Source organism: Tamandua tetradactyla, chromosome 15 (genome assembly GCF_023851605.1).
Source record: "Tamandua tetradactyla isolate mTamTet1 chromosome 15, mTamTet1.pri, whole genome shotgun sequence".
Classification (NCBI taxonomy): Eukaryota; Metazoa; Chordata; class Mammalia; order Pilosa; family Myrmecophagidae; genus Tamandua; species Tamandua tetradactyla.
In genome coordinates, this window is record NC_135341.1 from 42,276,837 (window position 1) to 42,296,387 (window position 19,551).

Below are 19,551 nucleotides of genomic sequence, written 5' to 3' on the forward strand. Positions count from 1 at the left end.
CCGCAATACTACCCGAACCTCCTGGGCCCGAGCTGCAGCATCCTCCTTCCCCTCCCAGGCCTCAGCTCCTCCCTTCCCAACACTTCCCATCTGGGTCCCCGCCTCCTGGCTATAACCCTGATCTCCCCCATTCTCTCTCCTCCTCCCCAGCATCCCCCATCCCCACCCAACGCCTGCCCAAAGCTCCAGCCTCTCCCCTCCCTTCTACCCGGTACCTCAGGCTGCAGTCCCCTCCCCTGCGATCTTCTCCCCCAACAAATGCTGAGGCTGAGTCTAGGCGCCTCGGGCCATTCTGCTGCCAAGAGAAACCGGCGAGGGTGGAAGAGACCTGCCGTGAGCTTTTTGCCTGGTTGCTCTAGGAAGCTGGGAAGTGTCATCTTCGTGGTTCTCCTGCTAGGTTCCTCCTGCTGCTGGACCCAGGGGAGAACGGACCCAGGACCTAACTTGCTCCTTATTCCAAAATGAATTTCATATAGGCCTTTCTTGAAGTAACAGAAGAAATCATGGGACAATGTATAATCTTTAAGGGGGGATATCTTTCCTGTGTTATAAAAATGTAAACATCCGAACAGCAAAATTTAAAAGGACCAACAAAAACTTGGGGGAAATAATTGTAACCCATGGCATGTAAGAACAATTTCTTTATATTTGTATAGTTTATATTTGTATAAACTGACAAAGAGAGTTTACAAATCAATTCAAAAGGATCAATAACCCAAAGGAAAAATTGCTAAAGAACATAAATAAGTAGTTCAAAGAAAAAGAAAGACATGGCTTTTCAACATGGGATAAGATAACCAGTCTCACTCATAATTAAATGCAAATTAAAACTTGAGAACATTTCATTTATTAGTTGATAAAAGACAAAGCATTTAATAAATACATAGTATTATAAAAGATTTGGGGGAACAGGCTTTCTCCAACACAAACTGGTAACTGCTTTTGCATGTCTACCTACCATCTGACTGAGCAGTTTATCCTTCAGATACAACATGCCAAGGACAGTGGGCAAGGATGCTCACCACAGTATTGTTTGTAATTGCAAAAGATGTCTACTAATAGGGGATTCACTACATGAATTATTTATGTTACATCCACACAATGGGATACCATGCAGCAAGGGGGAAAATGAGGTAGAGCTTATATACTAATATGGAACCATCTCCATTACACACTAGTGAAAAAAGCAAGGCATAGTCAGAGTGAATGCTCCCATCTGTGTGTCTGTGTGTGTTTAACAGGGTGTACATAAGACTGCATTCATTTACTATATCTGGAAGGGTCCTCAGGAAAGTTAACACTGGTTACCTCTAGGGTAGGGTATTGGTTATATGGGGTGAGAGGGAAACTTATTTTTCGTTGTATGCTTTTGTAGTTTTTACCACATGAAAGATTAGTTTTTCAATTTGACAAAGATATATTAAGTAAACAGAGATGAGGAGACGGGGTTCCCTGGAGATCCACTTGGGGAGAACTGAGAGAGAACGGAAACAGGCTTTAGCTTCAAAGTCAGATTATAATCCTGCCTGTGACTGTGCGGTTTTGAAAATGGGGATAATAAGACTATTTCCCTTCTAAGGTGAGGATTAAATGAGATAAAGCACTTTTGGCATTTTAAATGGTGCCTCCTCAACAAGAGGTGGTGGTTTTTACAACTAGCTATTGGCCAAGCAGAGGGACTTGTCTTCTGGGAATAGCGGTCCTTGGAGGGAAAATACCAGTGAGATCCCAACCATCTGGGAAAAATTACATGTTGAGGATAAGTGGGAACCTACGCCCCAGCTACCCTTTCCTCCTTCAATGCCCTGGACAGCTCTAGACAAGGACAAGCAAACCAGGCCTCTCCTGGAATGGACCTGACCCCAGCTGTCACAAGTTGTAAGTCTTACAAAGGTGAGAAAGCCCAGTTTGGGAATTAGCTACTTTAACTTCTATGCCTCTTAAGGCCAGCTCATTCCATCTCCTAAATATCAGATCTATCCCTTCACCTCTACCTTTCTGCTACCTGCCCAGGGTCAGAATCCCAAGGTCTCTCCTAGCTGCCTGTGTATAGTCTCCAGGATTCTTTCCTCCCCTCACTAACCTAGCCACTGCACTCCTGCCAGAACAATTATCACACACTGGGTTATACAAATTCCTCAACTGAGGAATATGTTGTCTGAGCACCTTACTTCTCCAGGCCCTTCTTCTGACATTCCCACTGCCCATCCCACACACCACAGGAATGTTTCACTACTCTTAAACAGGCCATGGGCATTCTTTCTCTTTTATTACTGCTTTTCCACCTGATCTTAAAGGTAATTCAGGCTCATTGTAGAACATGTAGACAATGCAGAAAAATTTTAACCACTGTTAACACTTGATGTATTTATTTCCTTCCAGTCTTTTCCATGCATGTACATTTTAGGCAACTGTGGTCTCTATTCACGTTTTTTAGATTGCATTTAACATTATTGTGAACATTTTACCTTGTTATTAAATATCCTTTGAAATATGACTTTTAGTGGCTGCATGATATTACATCATATAATTAATTTAATCATTCCCCTATTAGTCACTTCAACTCTTTCCTTTTTTGCAAAATAAGTAACAATGACATGAACACAAATGTTTGTCCAAATATTCACTTTTAGGGCAGCTTTCTAAAAGTGGTAGTTCGTATCAAAGGATAAGAACATTCTTTTAACAACAGTTTAGCTGCCTCTAAAATGACAAAATGGATTAATATAGACATATATAAATAACAATGAAGGAATAAGGGGTTTCAACAAATTTCTGAAAGATGGAAAAGTGACAAGTGGTAAACGAAAAAGTTCAGTGAAGGAAGTAACAGCACACATGCTGAAAACAATACAATGGAAGGAGGTAGCTGATTAACCCTGCAAATCCCAAGATTTGGGTCTTGGAAACCTAGGGTACAATAACAGGAGCGAGAAGTGAGGCTGAAAATAAAACAGAAAGTCTCATAAGAACATTTTACTCCCTTCTCTCTCACTCCTAGAGAAGCACTTATAGCATCCAAGCCCCAGATGAAAATATCAGAAAATATTTTGCAAAGTAAATTTAAGAGCCACAGACAAGATATCTCTGCATTATGGCATTGAGAGATCTCTAGGGAAATAGCCTGCTTTCTACCAAACACTCTAGAAGGAAGCCTTTGGTGGGCAAATCTCACTCCCACACATGGAGCTCCCAACTGTTACATATATAGTCAGTAAGAAGCAGAACATATTGAGGAAAGTCTCCAATGAGAGTAAACAAGATAAACAACTAGAAAAAAGGACCCAAGGGCAGGGCAGTGAATAGAGAAGATATTTCAGGTGTAGAGAATTTCTTTAAAAACAAACAAATAAGCAAACAAAAACCTTCTCATTAGAATACTCAGAGAGCTTTGAGAGGTAGCCCTAAAAAAAGAATATTATACTATGAAAAAGAACAAAGAGAAAACAAGAAAAAGCACTTAGAAATAAACTAATTGCTGTCAAAATTGAAAATTCATTAGAAACACTGTAAAACATACTCTCATAGAAAGTAGGACAAGACAAGGAAAAGGAAATAGGAGATAAGGTAATGGAGGCTCAATCGAGAACAACCTTGGATGGACACTAATTCTAGAAAGAGTAAAAACAGAAAAAAATATGTAAACAACACAAAATTTCCAAGATTAGAAGTACCTGAGTCACTAGCTTGAACAATTCCACTGAGCACATTAGGGAATTCAGTACACAGGTGTGGGGGCAGGGGAACAGATCACAATAATGTAAATACTACTTACTAATTGTCTAAGGAATAAGAATCAGAACGGAATCAGACATCTCATTAGCAAGAGTGGGGGCCATGAGTTAGTGGAGTGATGCCTTTGAGCTTATGGGTGATTTTCAACCTGGAGCTCTAGAGTCAGTCAAACTACCAATCAAGTGTGAGGGCAGAGAAAGATATTTTAGATATATAAGCAGTCAATTGTTGCCTTCCATGTGCCCTTTCTTGGCAAGTGACTTGAAGATTTGCTGCAGTGAGATGAGGGAGTAAAAGAGGAAAGAATAAGATGTGGGGTTCAGGAAACAGCAGAGCCTAGTCTAACTAATGAAGAGCAGAAAGAACATCAAGGACCATATGGAGCAGGAGACTGGAGGCCCCTGGAAGGAAGAACCCAGAAAAACAGAAAAAAATGGATGGAGAATTTAAAAATAATTGAAGATGTACTAAAAACAATTAGTACAAGGGGTGGGGGTTAAGGAGAAGCAACTAGAAACTTCAATAAGACAAAAAGTTCCAAAAAGGAATATAATCATGTGAGTTTAGTTCTGCAGTGAACAATATTTACATTTATAATGTTCACACTGTTTGTTTTCAACTTTTTGAATGAAGTAATAAACAAAGCATAAAAGTTTAACTATGATTATAGAGTAGAATGAAAGAACTATCAGACTTGACAGTGTCTGAAGCAGAAAGGTAGAAATGGGGGGAAAGGGATGAATACATTCCATATCTTACAAAATTGAGAACTGAGAGATTCTGCTATAGTTAATACAATAAAACTCAAGATGTAAATAAATAATTTTCTCCTGACTGTAAAATTCCTGCTCCTTCTAGAAACCATGGAAATTAGTAAAAGAAAAAAAAAAGCAATTTTGAAATCACCCTTAATTCCATCATTCAGAGGCCTGGAGTTTGGGTCTAAAACTCTCCAATTTATCATCTTTATGGCCGTGAACAATTTATAACCACTTAAAACATTTTGTTATATTTCCCTCAAGTAATTTATCTATATACTTTTTAAAGAGTATATAGTAGTATATGCAACAGTGTATGAGTGCTGTACTGTATATACAATTTTGAATTCAGATTTGTTTCACTTTAAACCATAAAGTAACATGCTCTTTTATACTCTTAAATGTTTAGAGGGGCCCTGTCCAGCTTGGCCAGAGGGCAGTCCAAGGTTTCCCAGAGATGGGACTTGAACCAAATCTTCAAAAAAAAGAAAGAAAAGAAAACCCAAGATTAAGCAAAGTAGGTCAGTGAAATACTATAGCCAAGGACTGTGTGCACAAAGGCACGGAGGAGTAAGTATGTGCCTCCAGGCTATAGTAAAGGGTACATGGGTAATGAAGAGATGAGGCTGGGAAGAGATCACAGGGAGCTCCATAAATCATATAAAGGAATCTGGACCTTTTCCCCAAAGGATCACAAGAACAGCATTTTGTATATATCATTTCCTTCAGCATCCCAGAAAAAGCACAATGTCTGCCTCGAAGCAAGCTCACAGTAAATATTTTTGGAACGAATGATATCTAAGAAGCCAGAAATGCCTCCTTGTTTTCCAGTTTGGGTGCCCCAGATGGTGGTGATAATGCCATTTGCTGAGGGAGGGAACTCCAGAGAAACAAGATATAAAAGGTCTTGGTTAGGAGATTCTATACTCTGACTCTGGTTTGGTTTTTTAAAAAAGTCACTGATTACGTAATATCCCCAGCTTAGAATTTCCACCCCTAGATGATCCACAGACTGGCTTCACAGAGCCTGTCCATCACAAGATGAGCACACAACCGAATGTGCAAGGTGCGGGAGAGGACCCACAACCTCCATCAGATTCTCAAAGGGGTTTCTGATCCCAGAAGGTTAGGCACATAAGATGGAAGGACAAGTAGTGAGCTAACAAACATGGGAGAGGCGAGGGAGGGAGGGGATACAGAGCACACAGGTGGGGTTTGCTCAGAGAGAAGATACTTCTTCCTGAGCCAGGAGGAATGGATTCAGGGTTTTATGTGTGCATACACACTGCTGGAGAATGTGATGAGTCTCTCTTCTGTGTTCTCAAAGCATCTGTCCATGACTTCATTATCATATTCACAGTACTGTGTTCCACTTGTATACATCTGTTAGCTCTACCCCTAAGGCTGCAACTAGGCCTGGGAGGGAGCTCCGTGGGGGATGAAATGAAGTGTGATAGCTCTCAGCAGTTTAGGAGAATGGGGGTTCAGAATTCCAATCCTCTTCTAGCAAGAACAGCCAAGGGCGAAGGGAACAGGAAAACCTAAGCCAACTCTGACAGGGGATGACCACTTCACCCCTATTAGAAACTGGTGAGTTAGTTTATTTTGAGGGCTGGAATTGAATTCAAGTTGGGAAGAAGAGTTGAATCAGTAGGGAAATGAGATTTGATCTGCCTAGTAATCCACGAGGCTCACAGGAATTTTGCAGGATGAAGGGTCCTTGGGCTCAGGTTTGTGGAAACCCAGATTGGAAATGAAACAAAAGCAGAAACGAAGTTATTTTGTTGAATGAGTAACATAAGGGTATAGTACATAAAACCTGGTTCGTGCATATAAATATTTGGTATGTTCAATTAAAATACAAATAAGACTGTAAATTAGATCATAAATTCCTAACATCTAAGGTTTGGCAGAGGTATTGAAGGACACTGAGCTGAACCAATGTAGAGTTAGTGTCCTGTTTCGCTAAAATCACACATTCATGTAGTGAATGTCGAAAACAATTTTTATATACACATCTTTATACTGGAGCTCCCTCTTTTGATTACACATATTCCTGGCCTACATGCTTTACTCTACCACAATTGCTCATAATCTTGGCTTCACAATGGAACCACGCACAGAATTTTTTAAAATACTGAAGACTGTGAATAGAAAATTTTTTAAGTGCCCTCAGTGATTCTAAAATATAGCCAAGGCTGAAAACCACTACTTACTGAAAGGTTGGGTCAGCAATTTCCAAACCTAACTTTGCATCAGAATTGCCTGGGTAGCTTGTCTGAACTACCTATTAATGAAAATCTTAAGCCAGGAACGACAATCATCAATGACCAAATATTCAATTATAAGATAGTGACGCTAACACAGAGTTTAACTATCTCAGTGGTCATAAATTCCAGCTCCTGTCTTTCAGTAACAACTCTTTTGGCCCCATGGCAGGTTAAGATCACAAAGCTATTTCAAAGCAGATCTGCTCTCCTTAAATTCTCAGTTCCTAATTATACAGAAGAAAACATTAACTTTTTCCTAATCTCAACAAACACATGGTGTTACTTTTGTATCCTCTGACTCCCAGATATAGACTGGGGACAGGAACAGAGTCACCAATTGTTCTGGTCAGCAAAATTTATGAATCCTTTTGATTTCCTTTATCTGTATCTCTATGATCTAGAGTTTAACTAGGAAAAGAAGTTGTATTTGCTTTGATGAGACTGTAGCTGGAGAGGGAAAAAGTTAACAAGTATGTCTTCTGTAAGTGAAAGTGCTCTGTAAACAGGAAAACACTATGTAGATTAACATTATTTAGTCTTGCCAAAACGGGACAATAAATGCATGAGACTTCCACATAAAGAGTTGCACCAGACTGCTTAACACAGGTATAGTACTTATGATAAATGCTCCTACATGCTAAAAGGCCTTGGAATGCAGTGTATAGACAGACTCAGAAATCAAGAGATCCAAATTCCAGTTTTAGGATTGCTGCTTTCTGGTCACGGTGCCTAAGGCACATCCCCAAATCTGTCACCTCAGCTTCTTTGCCTAAAAACAATTCCTCCTCAGACTACCACACAAGACTAGGTGGGGATTACAGATGGTTACAGGTACAGACTAGCATCATGGCAGAACAAAGAGAACCTGTATTTAGTTCCTGGATTTGAACACTGGTTCTGCTACTTGTTACTTACTTGCCCTTCAATTAAGTAACCATTGTCAGGTAAATGGAGCAAACACCTCCATCCCTGTTATAAGGAATTGGGGTAATGATCTACATGAAAACACAAAATGAATACCTGGTATCATTATCCTACATATGAATATGCACAACAAATAAAGTTCTATATAAATACAAGGCAATATTACTACATACCTCTACCTATTGCATAGTTTTATAAATCATTTTTCAGAAGTAAAGGCTCAAATGGTATCACAAGTACCTTACCTTAGCCAATTTCTTCATCCTTCTAAAAGTATCCATATTCCAACATTTCTGTACTTCTCAAAAAAAAAATAAGTAAATTAAATCTTTAGAAATCCCACCCTGTCTCCATCTACCCCTTCACATGCCTCTTTGGCCTGTTTACAATTAGAAGAACTCCACCATTTCTTTTAAACATATTCAGGTGAAAATGAAACACAGGCTGGGCCTGAGCAGAATGAGAGCAGAGACAGCTTGGCATGTTTCTAGGCAAGTCTTATTCTTTGAGTCTTCTATCAGGGAAGACAATGGTTAGTAGAATCTCACCCATAGGGAATGTGCCAGTAATTGGGGTTAAGTTGCCTGGAGAAAGAAATGCTGATCCTAGTAAATGAATACAGCTCAGCAACACTGGTGACCACAGTATGTGGTGTCTCCAACAATCCTGCAGTACTTGGTCATACAGACTTGGGAATGACAGAAAAGACTGGTCAGAAGTCTTTAGAGAGCTTTACCATACCAGAACTCAGGAGGTTCAGACAATGAGGGAAAAGACTATTTCCTACTTTTGTCCATTTTAGGAGTAGTAGACAGTAATGCTTTTGTTTCTTTGTTTTGGATGATTGGTTTTTAAAAAATTATCCTGGGGATGGAAAGCTTATAAATTTACAAGTTAGCTGTAGAACTGCTATCCCAAGTGCTTTCTTAGTCACTGCTTAACCTAAAGTATTAGTATATAAAGTTCAAAGCTTCAGAATTCAACCAGAAACAGATCTATACCAATACCCTGCCTGTTTGTTTAAGAAATGACCAGTTATAAAAAAACAAAATTAAGCAAAAAAGACCTTCCCCCAATTTGGAATCTTTATCACTTAGTTTTGTTTGACTCCCTCCTAAGAAAGCCACTTCTGATTTTTGAAAACAGGACCACTTACAGTACAATTAAAAAAAATCTCGCCTTTAAGTGCTTAATTCTCCTTTTCTTTAAATTAGCCCCTGAAATACTTGTTTTGTGCTGCATTCTTGAAAACTGTTAACTTAAGGATATAGCCAGTCTCATTTTTTCACAAAGGAGGAAGGAAGCAGCAGAGGTGTATAAGTTGTGGGGGCAGTAGGTTATAACCAATACTTATTAGTCTTTCTCTTCATTTACTTGTTATTCAACAAGATGCGTTCTGTGATGTCGCATAAGGTGTGAATTAGAAATGAAGGCTGCACCACATTTTGCACATTCATAGGGTTTTTCCCCAGTGTGGGTTCTCTGGTGCACAGTGAGGCTTGACCTCTGCCTGAAGGCCTTGCCACACTCATTACATGTGTACGGTTTCTCCCCATTATGGATTCTCTGATGAATAAGTAGGTAGGAGCTACACGTGAAGGCCTTTCCACACTCATTACACACATAAGGAAGATCTCCACTGTGAATCCTCTGGTGGACAATAAGGCAAGAGAGCTGACTGAAGGCTTTCCCACACTCGCTGCAGTCATAAGGTTTCTCCGCAGTGTGGATTCTCTGGTGCACAATAAGGTGTGAGAAGCAACTAAAGGCTTTCCCACACTCTTTACACTCATATGGCTTCTCACCAGTATGGCTTCGCTGATGAACTATAAGATTTGCACTCTGGGTGAAGGCTTTGCCACAATCATTACAGGCAAAGGGCTTCTCCCCAGTATGGATCCTCTGATGGACAATGAGGTTTGAGCTCCGAGTAAATGTTTTCCCACACTCATTACATTCATAGCATTTTTCTGTAATGTGGACTTTCTGGTGCCGAGCAAGTTGTGAGCTATAACTGAAGGCTTTCTCACACTCACTGCACTTAAAGGTTTTTTCTAAGGAGTGGATTTTTTGATGCACAGTCAGATTGGAGCTCTGAGTGAAGGCTTTCCCACATTTTGAACAAACATAAGGTTTTTGTCCAGTGTGGATTCTCTGATGAACAACGAGGTTTGCACTCTGAATGAAGGCCTTCCCACATTCATGACATTCAAAAGGTTTCTCCCCAGTGTGGATTCGCTGATGCACAACAAGGTTTGCACTCTGACTAAAGCCCTTTCCACACACACTACATGTAAAAGGTTTCTGCCCAGGCTGGGTTTTCTGATTTTTAATAGTACCAGAACCAAGACTATATCTTCCCCCAGACTTCTTAAATTTCTGATCTCCCTCTTCTTTGAGACTTTCAGGTAAGTGACAGTCCTTTACTGTCACTTGTCTGAAATCTTTCTTTTCCCTCTTTATTCTCTGCCTCTTTAAAATCTTCTCTTTTTCACAGGCTTCTCCTAACTTATGTCCTTGAAGGTCAGCTTTGTGGATCCTTCCTGATATTATGAGGGGTTTCTCTGCTTCATCATATATCTCAGTTTTTGGAACCAATGATTGTAGGTTTTTGGTTTCATCACCTGAAACAAGAAAAAGAAAATACAAATATCACCTTTCTCTGGTCTAGAAAAAGAGTAGGGCCATTAAGTTCTAAAAACCAGGAATTATGTGACTTTGGCACCTCTGAAAAATGGTATCATTACAAAAGAATCCCCTACATGTTACACTTCTCTTCCATAGGTTCTTCTGTCAGGTATGTGCCCTATCTCACACCTAGAGCAGAATCCAATGATTCATGTCTTTCTAGCACTTCCACTCACCTCCATTAGATGTTTAACCCACTACCTCCTGCCAGGGAAGCCCAATCTCTAGAAAAGTTCTCTTCCTGGTCATCTGATGACTGATCTCACAATTAAGGCTAGTTACGAAGGACATCGCCTCTCTTCAAGCTTGCCTTCTTACCTCAACTATTTAGTGTGGATTTGCTTATAACCTGCCACTTAATTCAGGATATTCCCTATCTATGAATGAAGAGCTAGGTAACTGAGTCTTGTGTGTCTGCATATCCAAGAGAGGATACGCATGGGGAGAAAGGGTCTCAATGGATGCCAAGAGGGCCATAGCAGCCAAAAGCACCCAGAACACTGACAAGCTGTGCTGTACAGGATTCTGGAGGCAGATTGCCTGGGTTTGAATTCCTACTCTGTCCCTTATCAGCTGCAAGACTCTGAGCCAGTTACTTAGTTATACAGAGAGAATGCTGAAAGTCGCAAGAGAGAAATAACATGTCATGTAAAAGGGTGCCTCTTGTAGGAGCTGGCCCATGGTCCCAGTGCAGATCCCTGGTCTCAGTTCTGGAGGGAGCAGAGTAATCTTCATGCACATACTGGGAGCATCTATGTCTGGCCCGATCTGTCTGGTGGTGGCCTGATGTACTTGCTTTCCCAGAGCTTGCCCTGCATTTAGAAGGCAGCTCATAGAGTGTTCCTAACAAAACACTGTGGGAGAACAGTCAAGCTGTGCTACCTGGTCTAAAAACTGCAGGCTTTAGGACATTCAGTGCAGTGCCTGGGAAACTACTTCCTGGGAACAGGGGACATTTGTAAACGTGTAAATGGAAGAATTCCTAGGGCTACAAGTACATGCCCATCATGTACAGAAAGGGTCAAGGAGGCCTCTACTCTTTGGTCTCAAGGTACTCTCCAAATTTATTTTATAGATATGTCCTGAAGGAGAGCATTAGCACAGGTTTACCTGCAAAAACTGGGAAAAGTGGTTTTTTCCCTGCTAGCTCCTGGCATTCAAGGAAAACTCTGTCATAACATTAGCTAGATACAAGCTTAAGGAACAGACTCCTGAAAGTCTATATTCCAGTGATAACCATTAAGTATCAAAGTGTTCAGGTTTCAACAAAAGATTACAAAATGTACAAAGAAAAAGAAAGCAATGGCCCAGGAAAGGAGAAGATTAAAGCATGAGAAATGATCACTGCAAAGAATAAAACCTGGGACATCCTAGGCAGAGACTTTAAAAAAATGGTCTTAATTATGCTCAAAGAGCTAAAGGTAAACATGGACCAAAAACTAAAGGAACATGAAAACGACAGATGAACACAAAAGAGAATATCAACAGAGAGATGGAAATTATGAAAAGGAACCGATGAGAGCTAAAGGTCACAGAAAGAGAAATTTAAAATTACCTAGAAAGTTCAACAGCAGATTGGAGCTGGCAGAGCAATTAATCAGTGAATGTGAAGATAAGACAATTGAAATTATCCAGTCTGAGGTCAGAAAGAGGAAAGAGTGAAGAAAAGCAAAAAGAGCCTAAGGAACCTGTGGAACAGCATCTCTGGTAAAGATGGTGATATGGGTAAACATAAACACAGTACTATTGTATTTTTGGTTTGTAACACTACATTTTACTTCCTGCAAAATCTAAAAGGTAAAGGCATAAAATTTAATGAGAAATCAATGGTTTTGGACTCATAATGTATAAACATGCAATTTGTGACAAGAACCATATAAAGGTGGAGAGATGGAAGGATATAGAAACAGTTTATTTATGGTACTGAAATTGTTAAATTGGTACCAAAGCAAACAAGAATGTTTTAGATCTAGGATGTTAAATTTAAGCCCCATGACAATCACAAAGAAAATATCAAAGAATATGCATGCATATGGTGCTGAGGGTAATGCAACATTGCATATGTGATTTATCTTATGAATGGCACGTTTGGGAGGCATTGAGTTAGGAAAATTTATGTTGTATATATGTTCCCACAATTAAAAACAAAAGAAAAAGAAACTAAAGAGATAATGACAATTAAATGTAATACATGATACTGGATGGAAAAATGGATGAGAAAAGGCTCAAAGGGACATTTATTGGAACATAAGAAACTAACAGAGCATCGAATATAAGCTTTATATCAATGTTAAATTTCTTCAACTTGATAATTGCTCTTATGGTAACTACATAAATGAATACCCTTATTTGAAGGCTACAAACATGGAAGTATATGTTCAAGAATTATGACATGTGCAACCTGCTCTCAAATGTTCAGAAAACAGATGGGTAGATGATAGGCAGAAGGACAGAGCAAAGGTGGCAACATTTAAAACTAAGCAGATAACTAGGGGGTAGGGGTATGCTGGAGTTCTTTATATGGGATTGTACTATTTTTGGAACATTCCTGAATGTTTAAAATTGTTTCAAAATAAAAAAAAGATAAATTGTATCAGCTAGGTGTCTATCATAATTTATACACCATCACCCTATCAATGAACATTTAAAAGAAATAATTGTTTAGCTTGAAAAAATAAAAAGGAAATTTGAAATACCTACCCCCTTTATGTTCTTTATTGACACTTTACTAGAATTTGTAATGAAACTTTTGTTTGATTAGTTAATTGGATATTGTCTCTCACACAGTAAATAAATAAACCACTAAAAACATTTTTTTTGAATGACTGATAAAGCAAGGAGACAGTAAAAAATGAAATGTTCCAGAGAGAATAGGACAAAAACCAGTAGGTGGGGAAAAGAGGTCCCTGAGATTTGGGGAATAATTAAAGAAGTGACAAGAAAATGAAAGACTGGGGTCCTAACCTTCCTTGCAGCATTGGTTTAAGAACGTAGCTTGGTACCCAAACACCTAAGGAGCAGGCTAGGGAGAAAAACAGATTCAAAATATTCACTCACTCAGACTCATAAAAGATGAGTACTATGAAATAAAATAAGGTTTCAGTGGCTAAGAGATTTCAAATAGTCAAGAGGTCATTCTGGGGGTTACTTTTATGTAAGCTTCAGTCAGATATTGCAAATTGCCATGATATGTCAAGCCCCAGCCAACAATATTCCTGAGAACCCTAAAAAATATCCTGGATTCTATACAAGATTCTATAAAAGTTTTACTTAAATTAATTTCTTCAGAAACTTAAAACCTTCAGATTGCTCCTATGCCAGATAAGCCCATATACCCAGAAGTACCATCTTTCTAAAAACATTAACCAGCTGCATTCCTGTATCCCATGATCGCAACACCCCTTTTCAGCATGAGGAAGTTAGAATAGTCATTGCCCCAAGACCTCTGAAGAATGAACAATCAATTAAATGGGAAGGAGGAGCTGTAACAGAGAAGTTAGGATTTAACAAATGAGAATCACTACTGAATCATTATATAGATATTTTCTTTTAGTTTCTAGTGTGTAAGAATAGCTAGAAGGAAATATCTAAAATTGCTGAACTGTAAACCAGCAGCCTTGATCTTTGATAATGATTGTATAACTACATAGCTTTTATCCTGTGACTGTGTGATTGTAAAAACCTTGTGACTGATACCCCTTTATCCAGTGGATGGTGAAATGCGCAATAAAATAAAGACATGCATGGGGAAAAAAAAAAGAAAGGCACTTTCAGACAGTCCTGGAAATAACAAGAATAAATAAAATAAAACAAACAAACAAAAAAAGTGAGTACGACTAGGGGCCTTGGCAGTGATCCAGGAGATCGCTTCTGCAACACATGACTCATGGCTACTTCATTCTTAACTTATGGCCACATGTCACCCCTCCACAGACACGCTATCACTATTGCTTATAGAACATGCTTCCCTTCACAAGTCCCAACTTAGAACCAGGAGATAAGCGGTCAGCACTCTACATGAAGACTTAGCTTTGAACTTCATTTTGGCTGACAGAGCCCCTCAAAGTCTTTTAGATTTGCACAAAAGATCTATGAAAACAGAACATCTCTACGGTATTTCCTTAAAATCACAGGAAAGCTGACCCTTCCTACCTTCTCTTGCAGGCTCACCAACCCATGATAACTACGAACTATATGAAGTGGACATGTGTCTACCTGTGTGAGTAGATATGAAACCTGAACAATAAATATGATTATATGGTAAATTCAGAATTCACCTACATTTGATGTGTTGAGGCTGTGTACAAAATAAGATGTTTTCCATGACAAACTCATAGGCTTCTCTTAACATTCCTCTATTCATCTGTCCCTGATACTTTTAATGCCTCAACGGTTAGGACACTAGATCTCCACAGCCTCTGAAAATTTTCTGAAAAACCCCAACAGTAAAAGTATGAGTAAGAGGATTGAGCCTTACCTAGAGAGGTCATTTCCCCTTGAGTCTCCAGTATTTCACTCTTGGACAGGATCCCCGGAGAAGGCAATGAGTAGCTACCAAGGGGTGAAGCAGCAGATACCTCCTGTGCTGCTTTCAGAATTACTGCCATGTCCCAGAACATTTTCTGACCCTAGAGATAAGAAGGCACAGGAGGGTTTATAAAGGGACTGGTGGCAGGGGTGGGGTGATTATATGAACCAGACCTCTGAGAATAAGAACACAAGTACCTGGTGCCCATGAAACATAAAAAGGAAAAAGCCAGAGTCTCCTCCAGTCCCCAAGGTGAGTTGGGCAAAGACATAAGCCTGCCAACTTCTTCCTTCTTGCTTTGATTTCACCTCATTGCCCATTCCATCATGCATACCTAACTTGCCAGGACACATGACAAAAGAAGAAAGTCCATGGGAAGATTTTCCTGAGAATAGATGTTTCTGGGGCCTAAAGGGTTAAAGAAGCAAGGTTCTGATCATATTACAAAAGAGGCTCTGGAGAACTTCTGCCTTCATTCGACTAGTGAGCGTAAGGGGTATGTTTGAAAACATTATGCACCATAGATAGTGTACGGCCTTGCTACTCAAAGTGTGGTCTGCAGATCAGCATCACTGAAGCTAGTAAGAAACACAGACCCCAGACTGCTAGAATCAATATCTGCATTTTAACATGATTCCCATGCACCTTAAAGTTTGAGAAGCACTGGCTAGAGTTGTCATACCCTGAGTGAAATCACCTGAAAACCTTTTTTTTCATTATTTAGAGAATATTTTATTAGTTTCTGTAATCAAACCCATGTAGATTAGACCTTACATATTTAATATAGTGCATTACCCCTGCAGAAGTGGAAAAAAAAATAAGAGTTTAACATTTCTAGACTAATATGACTGTTAATTTCTGTACAACGCCAACTCAACATAGTACAACTGGGATACTTTTTCCAAAGTTGACTGCACAGCTAAAGTTTCCAAAAATTCAAATTATAAATATATTATATAAAAAGCTGAAATGTTTTTAAAAGTACAGATGCCTGTGTCCCACCTTCACCACCCCATCCCGAGATTCTGATTAAATAGAAAAGGGGTATGGTACGAGCATCAGGATTCTATAAAACGTTCACCAGGTAACTCTACTGTGCAGTGAAGTTTAAGAACCACCAGTATACAGAAAATACTGAATGTCACATCACTCAGAAAGGAATGTCTCTATAATATTCCAAAGGACTAAAGCCCAGAGTCCTATTCAGGAAACAACATTCCAGGTAGGGAAGCAGACGGTAGAGATCCTCTGAAACCACTCGAGTTCTTCTTTAGGTCTCTCCTCCCTCTTTCCTCCAAGACCATCATTTACCTTTTCTTCCTGTTCTGATCCTTCAAATCCTGTCTGAAGACCCTCCCCAGAGGTCCAGACTTTGAAGTTCTCAGAACACACTTGCTGGCTGGATGAATGACCCAGAAAATCTTCCTCCTCTTCCTCCTCCTTTTTCACTGTTACTGGGCCCCAAGGGGCCAGGGCCATGGCCTCTCTCAATTCTGCAGTCATCTTTTCTGTTCAGCAGCAGAAATCCTATAGCTGGGGGCTGGCCAGCAAAGGTCAAGCCCCATCAAATCTTGAAGTTTCAAAAGCTGCTTCTTCTTTAGTTTCTTCCCAGGACCAGGATGAGTATTGTCTGAGAAATCAGAAAACACTGTTAGCCCTGAGCAGAGGTTTGCCTAGATACCAGTTAGTTCACTGGCCAATTTCACCAGATGCCACCCTGTTACACGGAATGCTTCATGCCTTCCTCATAGAATGGTAGCGGTTGGACTATAAACATGCAATCTGTCTCCATAATAATCACATTACAGTTTTACATCAAATTTCCTGATTTTTTTTCTGATTATAAAGTTAACATATTTTTATTGTAAAAACTTGAAAAATACAAGAGATGATTAAGAAAAACCATTCCTAGTCCTCCTCCAAAGAAATAACTACCATACACTGTGGAATTTAAGATATTTCTTTTAAGGGAAAATCTTCAATCATACTAACAATAATTATGATTTCATCCCTTTTGTCTTTTACTATGGGGAAACAGTTTCATAATTATCATCAATGTTTTTAAAAATAAATATTATAACACAAAGATTTTTTTATCACCAGGATACATAATAGTGTGAACAAAAGAATCTCAAGAAAAAGACTGAGAATCTACACCAATATGTTAGGAGTGGTTATCTCTTGGTTGTTGTAATTACAGGTACTTTTGGGGTTCCTTTTGCTTTTTATTTACAATTTTTTTTTTTTTACCAAATCTTCTAAGTAAATGTCTTAAAATAAAAAATAACAAAAATGGTGCTATCTTTCACGCTTATCAATTTTAATAGCTGTCCAATAATGTATGGTGTTGATAACTTTGCATTCTCACTGGGAAAGGATCAGGTAATGCAGAATTAGATAGTAGGTAACATGGAATTAACCATAAGTCCTAAACATACCCATAAATGCACACATAAAATTAGTTATCATCTAGGATACCTTTCCTCTGCATTTACATACATAAATGTACACCTTCATACATGTTGATTGTTTTTAGACACCTACTTGTATATTGATCATACTTGTAGATTGTTTAGTGACCTGTATTATTTGAACTCAATTTCCATAGTTCAAAACAGTCTTAAAGATCTTTCAAAGTAGTACATATAGATCTGTAACCTATTTAAACAGAACACTAAATTATAGCTATATTATAATTTACTTAGCCATCCCTTATTTATGACCCATACCTGTAGTAAAAGGAGTTTTGATTGTATCCAGTGTATTTTCTTAATATTTAAGAATTTCTTAATATTTAAACATTAGCCTTTTCTTTCTCTGAAGTTACTTTAGAATAAAGGATTTACTGGTTCTAAGATTCTATGGTTTATAAGTACTGCCAAAATACTTTCCATACCAAGTCAAACCACTATTAATTATGAGTACCCCGTTATCATAGCAAAGTCAGTAGGGTTTATTATTTTTAAAAATTTGTACGTAGGAATAAAATAATCTTAATACTGAATATGAAGCGGTTGACATTTTTTTTATTGACTTTAGATGTTTCAGTAGAAGAGGATTTTAAATTTCAGAAGTGATTCTATAGATGCTTTTTCCTATTTAACTGAATTTCTTCAAGAAAAGTTTTTCTTCCCAATACTTTCGCTGTTGCGACAAATCTCAATTCTGGAAGACTATTCTTCCCATGACTAGCTGAATTCTACCTAGCAAGAAAGGCCTTAAGACTCGTTCCATCTTTTGTATGCGTAGGATTACCTTCTGAGTTTTGTCTTCATCACATCTCTGCCCAGACACAAATCTGCCTCCAGCCCCAGACTACATGCAGCCCTCAATCAAGGTCTTCCCCTCCAATGCCCTTTCCTTACTCCAAACATGGCAATTCATCCCCTCCACTTACAGGCCCTTCGCGACCCCATGCCCGAGATATGTCTGGCCCCTGGAGCGATACGCGTCCATTATCCCCTGGGAAAGTCCCTGGCTGAGAGGCAGGGCACGCAGTCACCCCCTGACCCACAGGGTTGAGGTTTTCTAGGGGCCCAGTGGACGACGCGGCGGGACGTGCGTCGCGCCACCACCTCTTGGCGGGTCCCTCCTCCGCCCCCGACACTCGCCCCCGCCCCCGCCGACCCGCTCACTGTGCGCAGCGGAGGCCCGGGTAGTGCTCACAGCCTCTGGAGCAGGAGATCCCGGGCCAAGACCACTGCGCCCACCGGCGCGAGAACAATGACCGGACAGGAAGTATCTTGGGATGGGCTTCCGGCTGGCTCCTGAAGTCGCCAGGCCGGCCTCTCTAGGAATCTCGGAGGTACTTTCTTCTCGATGGGTGTCCAAGGCTGGCCTGGACCAGGGGTAGGAGCAGGAGCACTAGAAGGATGGTGTAGTGACCTGTAGCCTTGAGCACCAGGGAAAAAGCAACCCCAGGTTGGACAAGAGAACTCAAGTAGGGCGCGGGCCCGGAGCCTGACGCTACAAAGCATTAATTTGTGGAAAACCCTGATAATTTCCCCTAAACGTTTTATTTTGAAAATAAATGCTACAGTAGAGTTGAAAGAATGTTACAATGAATACCTGAATTCTCCATCTGGATTCAATAATTAACAATTGCTAAGTTTGCTATCTCTCTCTATATAGTTAAAAAAAAATTTTTTTAAGTTGAAGACTTCGAAACACTTTAATCCAAATACTTTAACATGCATGTCTCAACAATCGGTTTATTCTCCAGAAGAGCAATACAACATCAACGGTAAGAAAATTATCAATAATTCCCTAGTAACATCTAATATGCAGTAATGTTCAAGTTTCCCTATCTGTTCTAAAATGTTTCATAATTTTGCATTTGGTTATGGCTCTTTTTTTTTCTTTTTACTTTGAATTACAAATTCACAGGAAGTTGCAACAGATAGCACAAAGATGTTCCCTCTACCTTTCATCCAGTTTCTCCCAATGATTATTTACATCTTACAATAATTAAAGTACAATATCAAAATCATTGGTACAAAATATATATTTTATATATATGTTTCTGTCATTCTATCACATGGGTAGATTTGTGTAAACACCACTACAACAAGATCCAGAACTATACCATTACCACAGATTCCCGGGTGCTACCCCTTATAGCTACACCCTTCTCCCACTCCCAACCATC

General features: G+C 39.3%; 1 protein-coding gene across 3 annotated transcripts; it reads right to left on the reverse strand.

Annotated features, from left to right (window-relative positions):
* Positions 1 to 339: 339 nt before the first annotated feature.
* ZNF35 (zinc finger protein 35) lies at positions 340 to 18,942 on the reverse strand. 3 transcript variants are annotated; one of them, XM_077129599.1, is made up of 4 exons: positions 18,539 to 18,942; positions 16,215 to 16,533; positions 14,853 to 15,003; positions 340 to 10,311 (listed from the first exon to the last, which is right to left on the reverse strand). In XM_077129599.1, exons 2-4 carry the CDS (start codon positions 16,404 to 16,406, stop codon positions 9,065 to 9,067), a joined length of 1,590 nt encoding a protein of 529 aa, XP_076985714.1. In that variant the 5' UTR covers positions 16,407 to 16,533; positions 18,539 to 18,942; the 3' UTR covers positions 340 to 9,064. The 3 variants fall into 3 exon arrangements, with proteins under 3 accessions (XP_076985714.1, XP_076985716.1, XP_076985715.1); XM_077129601.1 differs by lacking the exon at positions 18,539 to 18,942 and adding an exon at positions 18,301 to 18,510; XM_077129600.1 differs by lacking the exon at positions 18,539 to 18,942 and adding an exon at positions 18,159 to 18,293.
* Between the last annotated feature and the right edge of the window lie 609 nt (positions 18,943 to 19,551).

What these genes read in the sequence shown, in the direction of transcription:
- ZNF35 (XM_077129599.1), bottom strand. Translation starts at nt 16,406, where the DNA reads ATGACTGCAGAATTGAGAGAGGCCATGGCCCTGGCCCCTTGGGGCCCA. An exon ending in GATCAGAACAGGAAGAAAAG is followed by an intron (nt 15,004 to 16,214) that starts GTAAATGATGGT and finishes TCTTATCTCTAG; the next exon opens with GGTCAGAAAATGTTCTGGGA. An exon ending in AGGGGAAATGACCTCTCTAG is followed by an intron (nt 10,312 to 14,852) that starts GTAAGGCTCAAT and finishes TTCTTGTTTCAG; the next exon opens with GTGATGAAACCAAAAACCTA.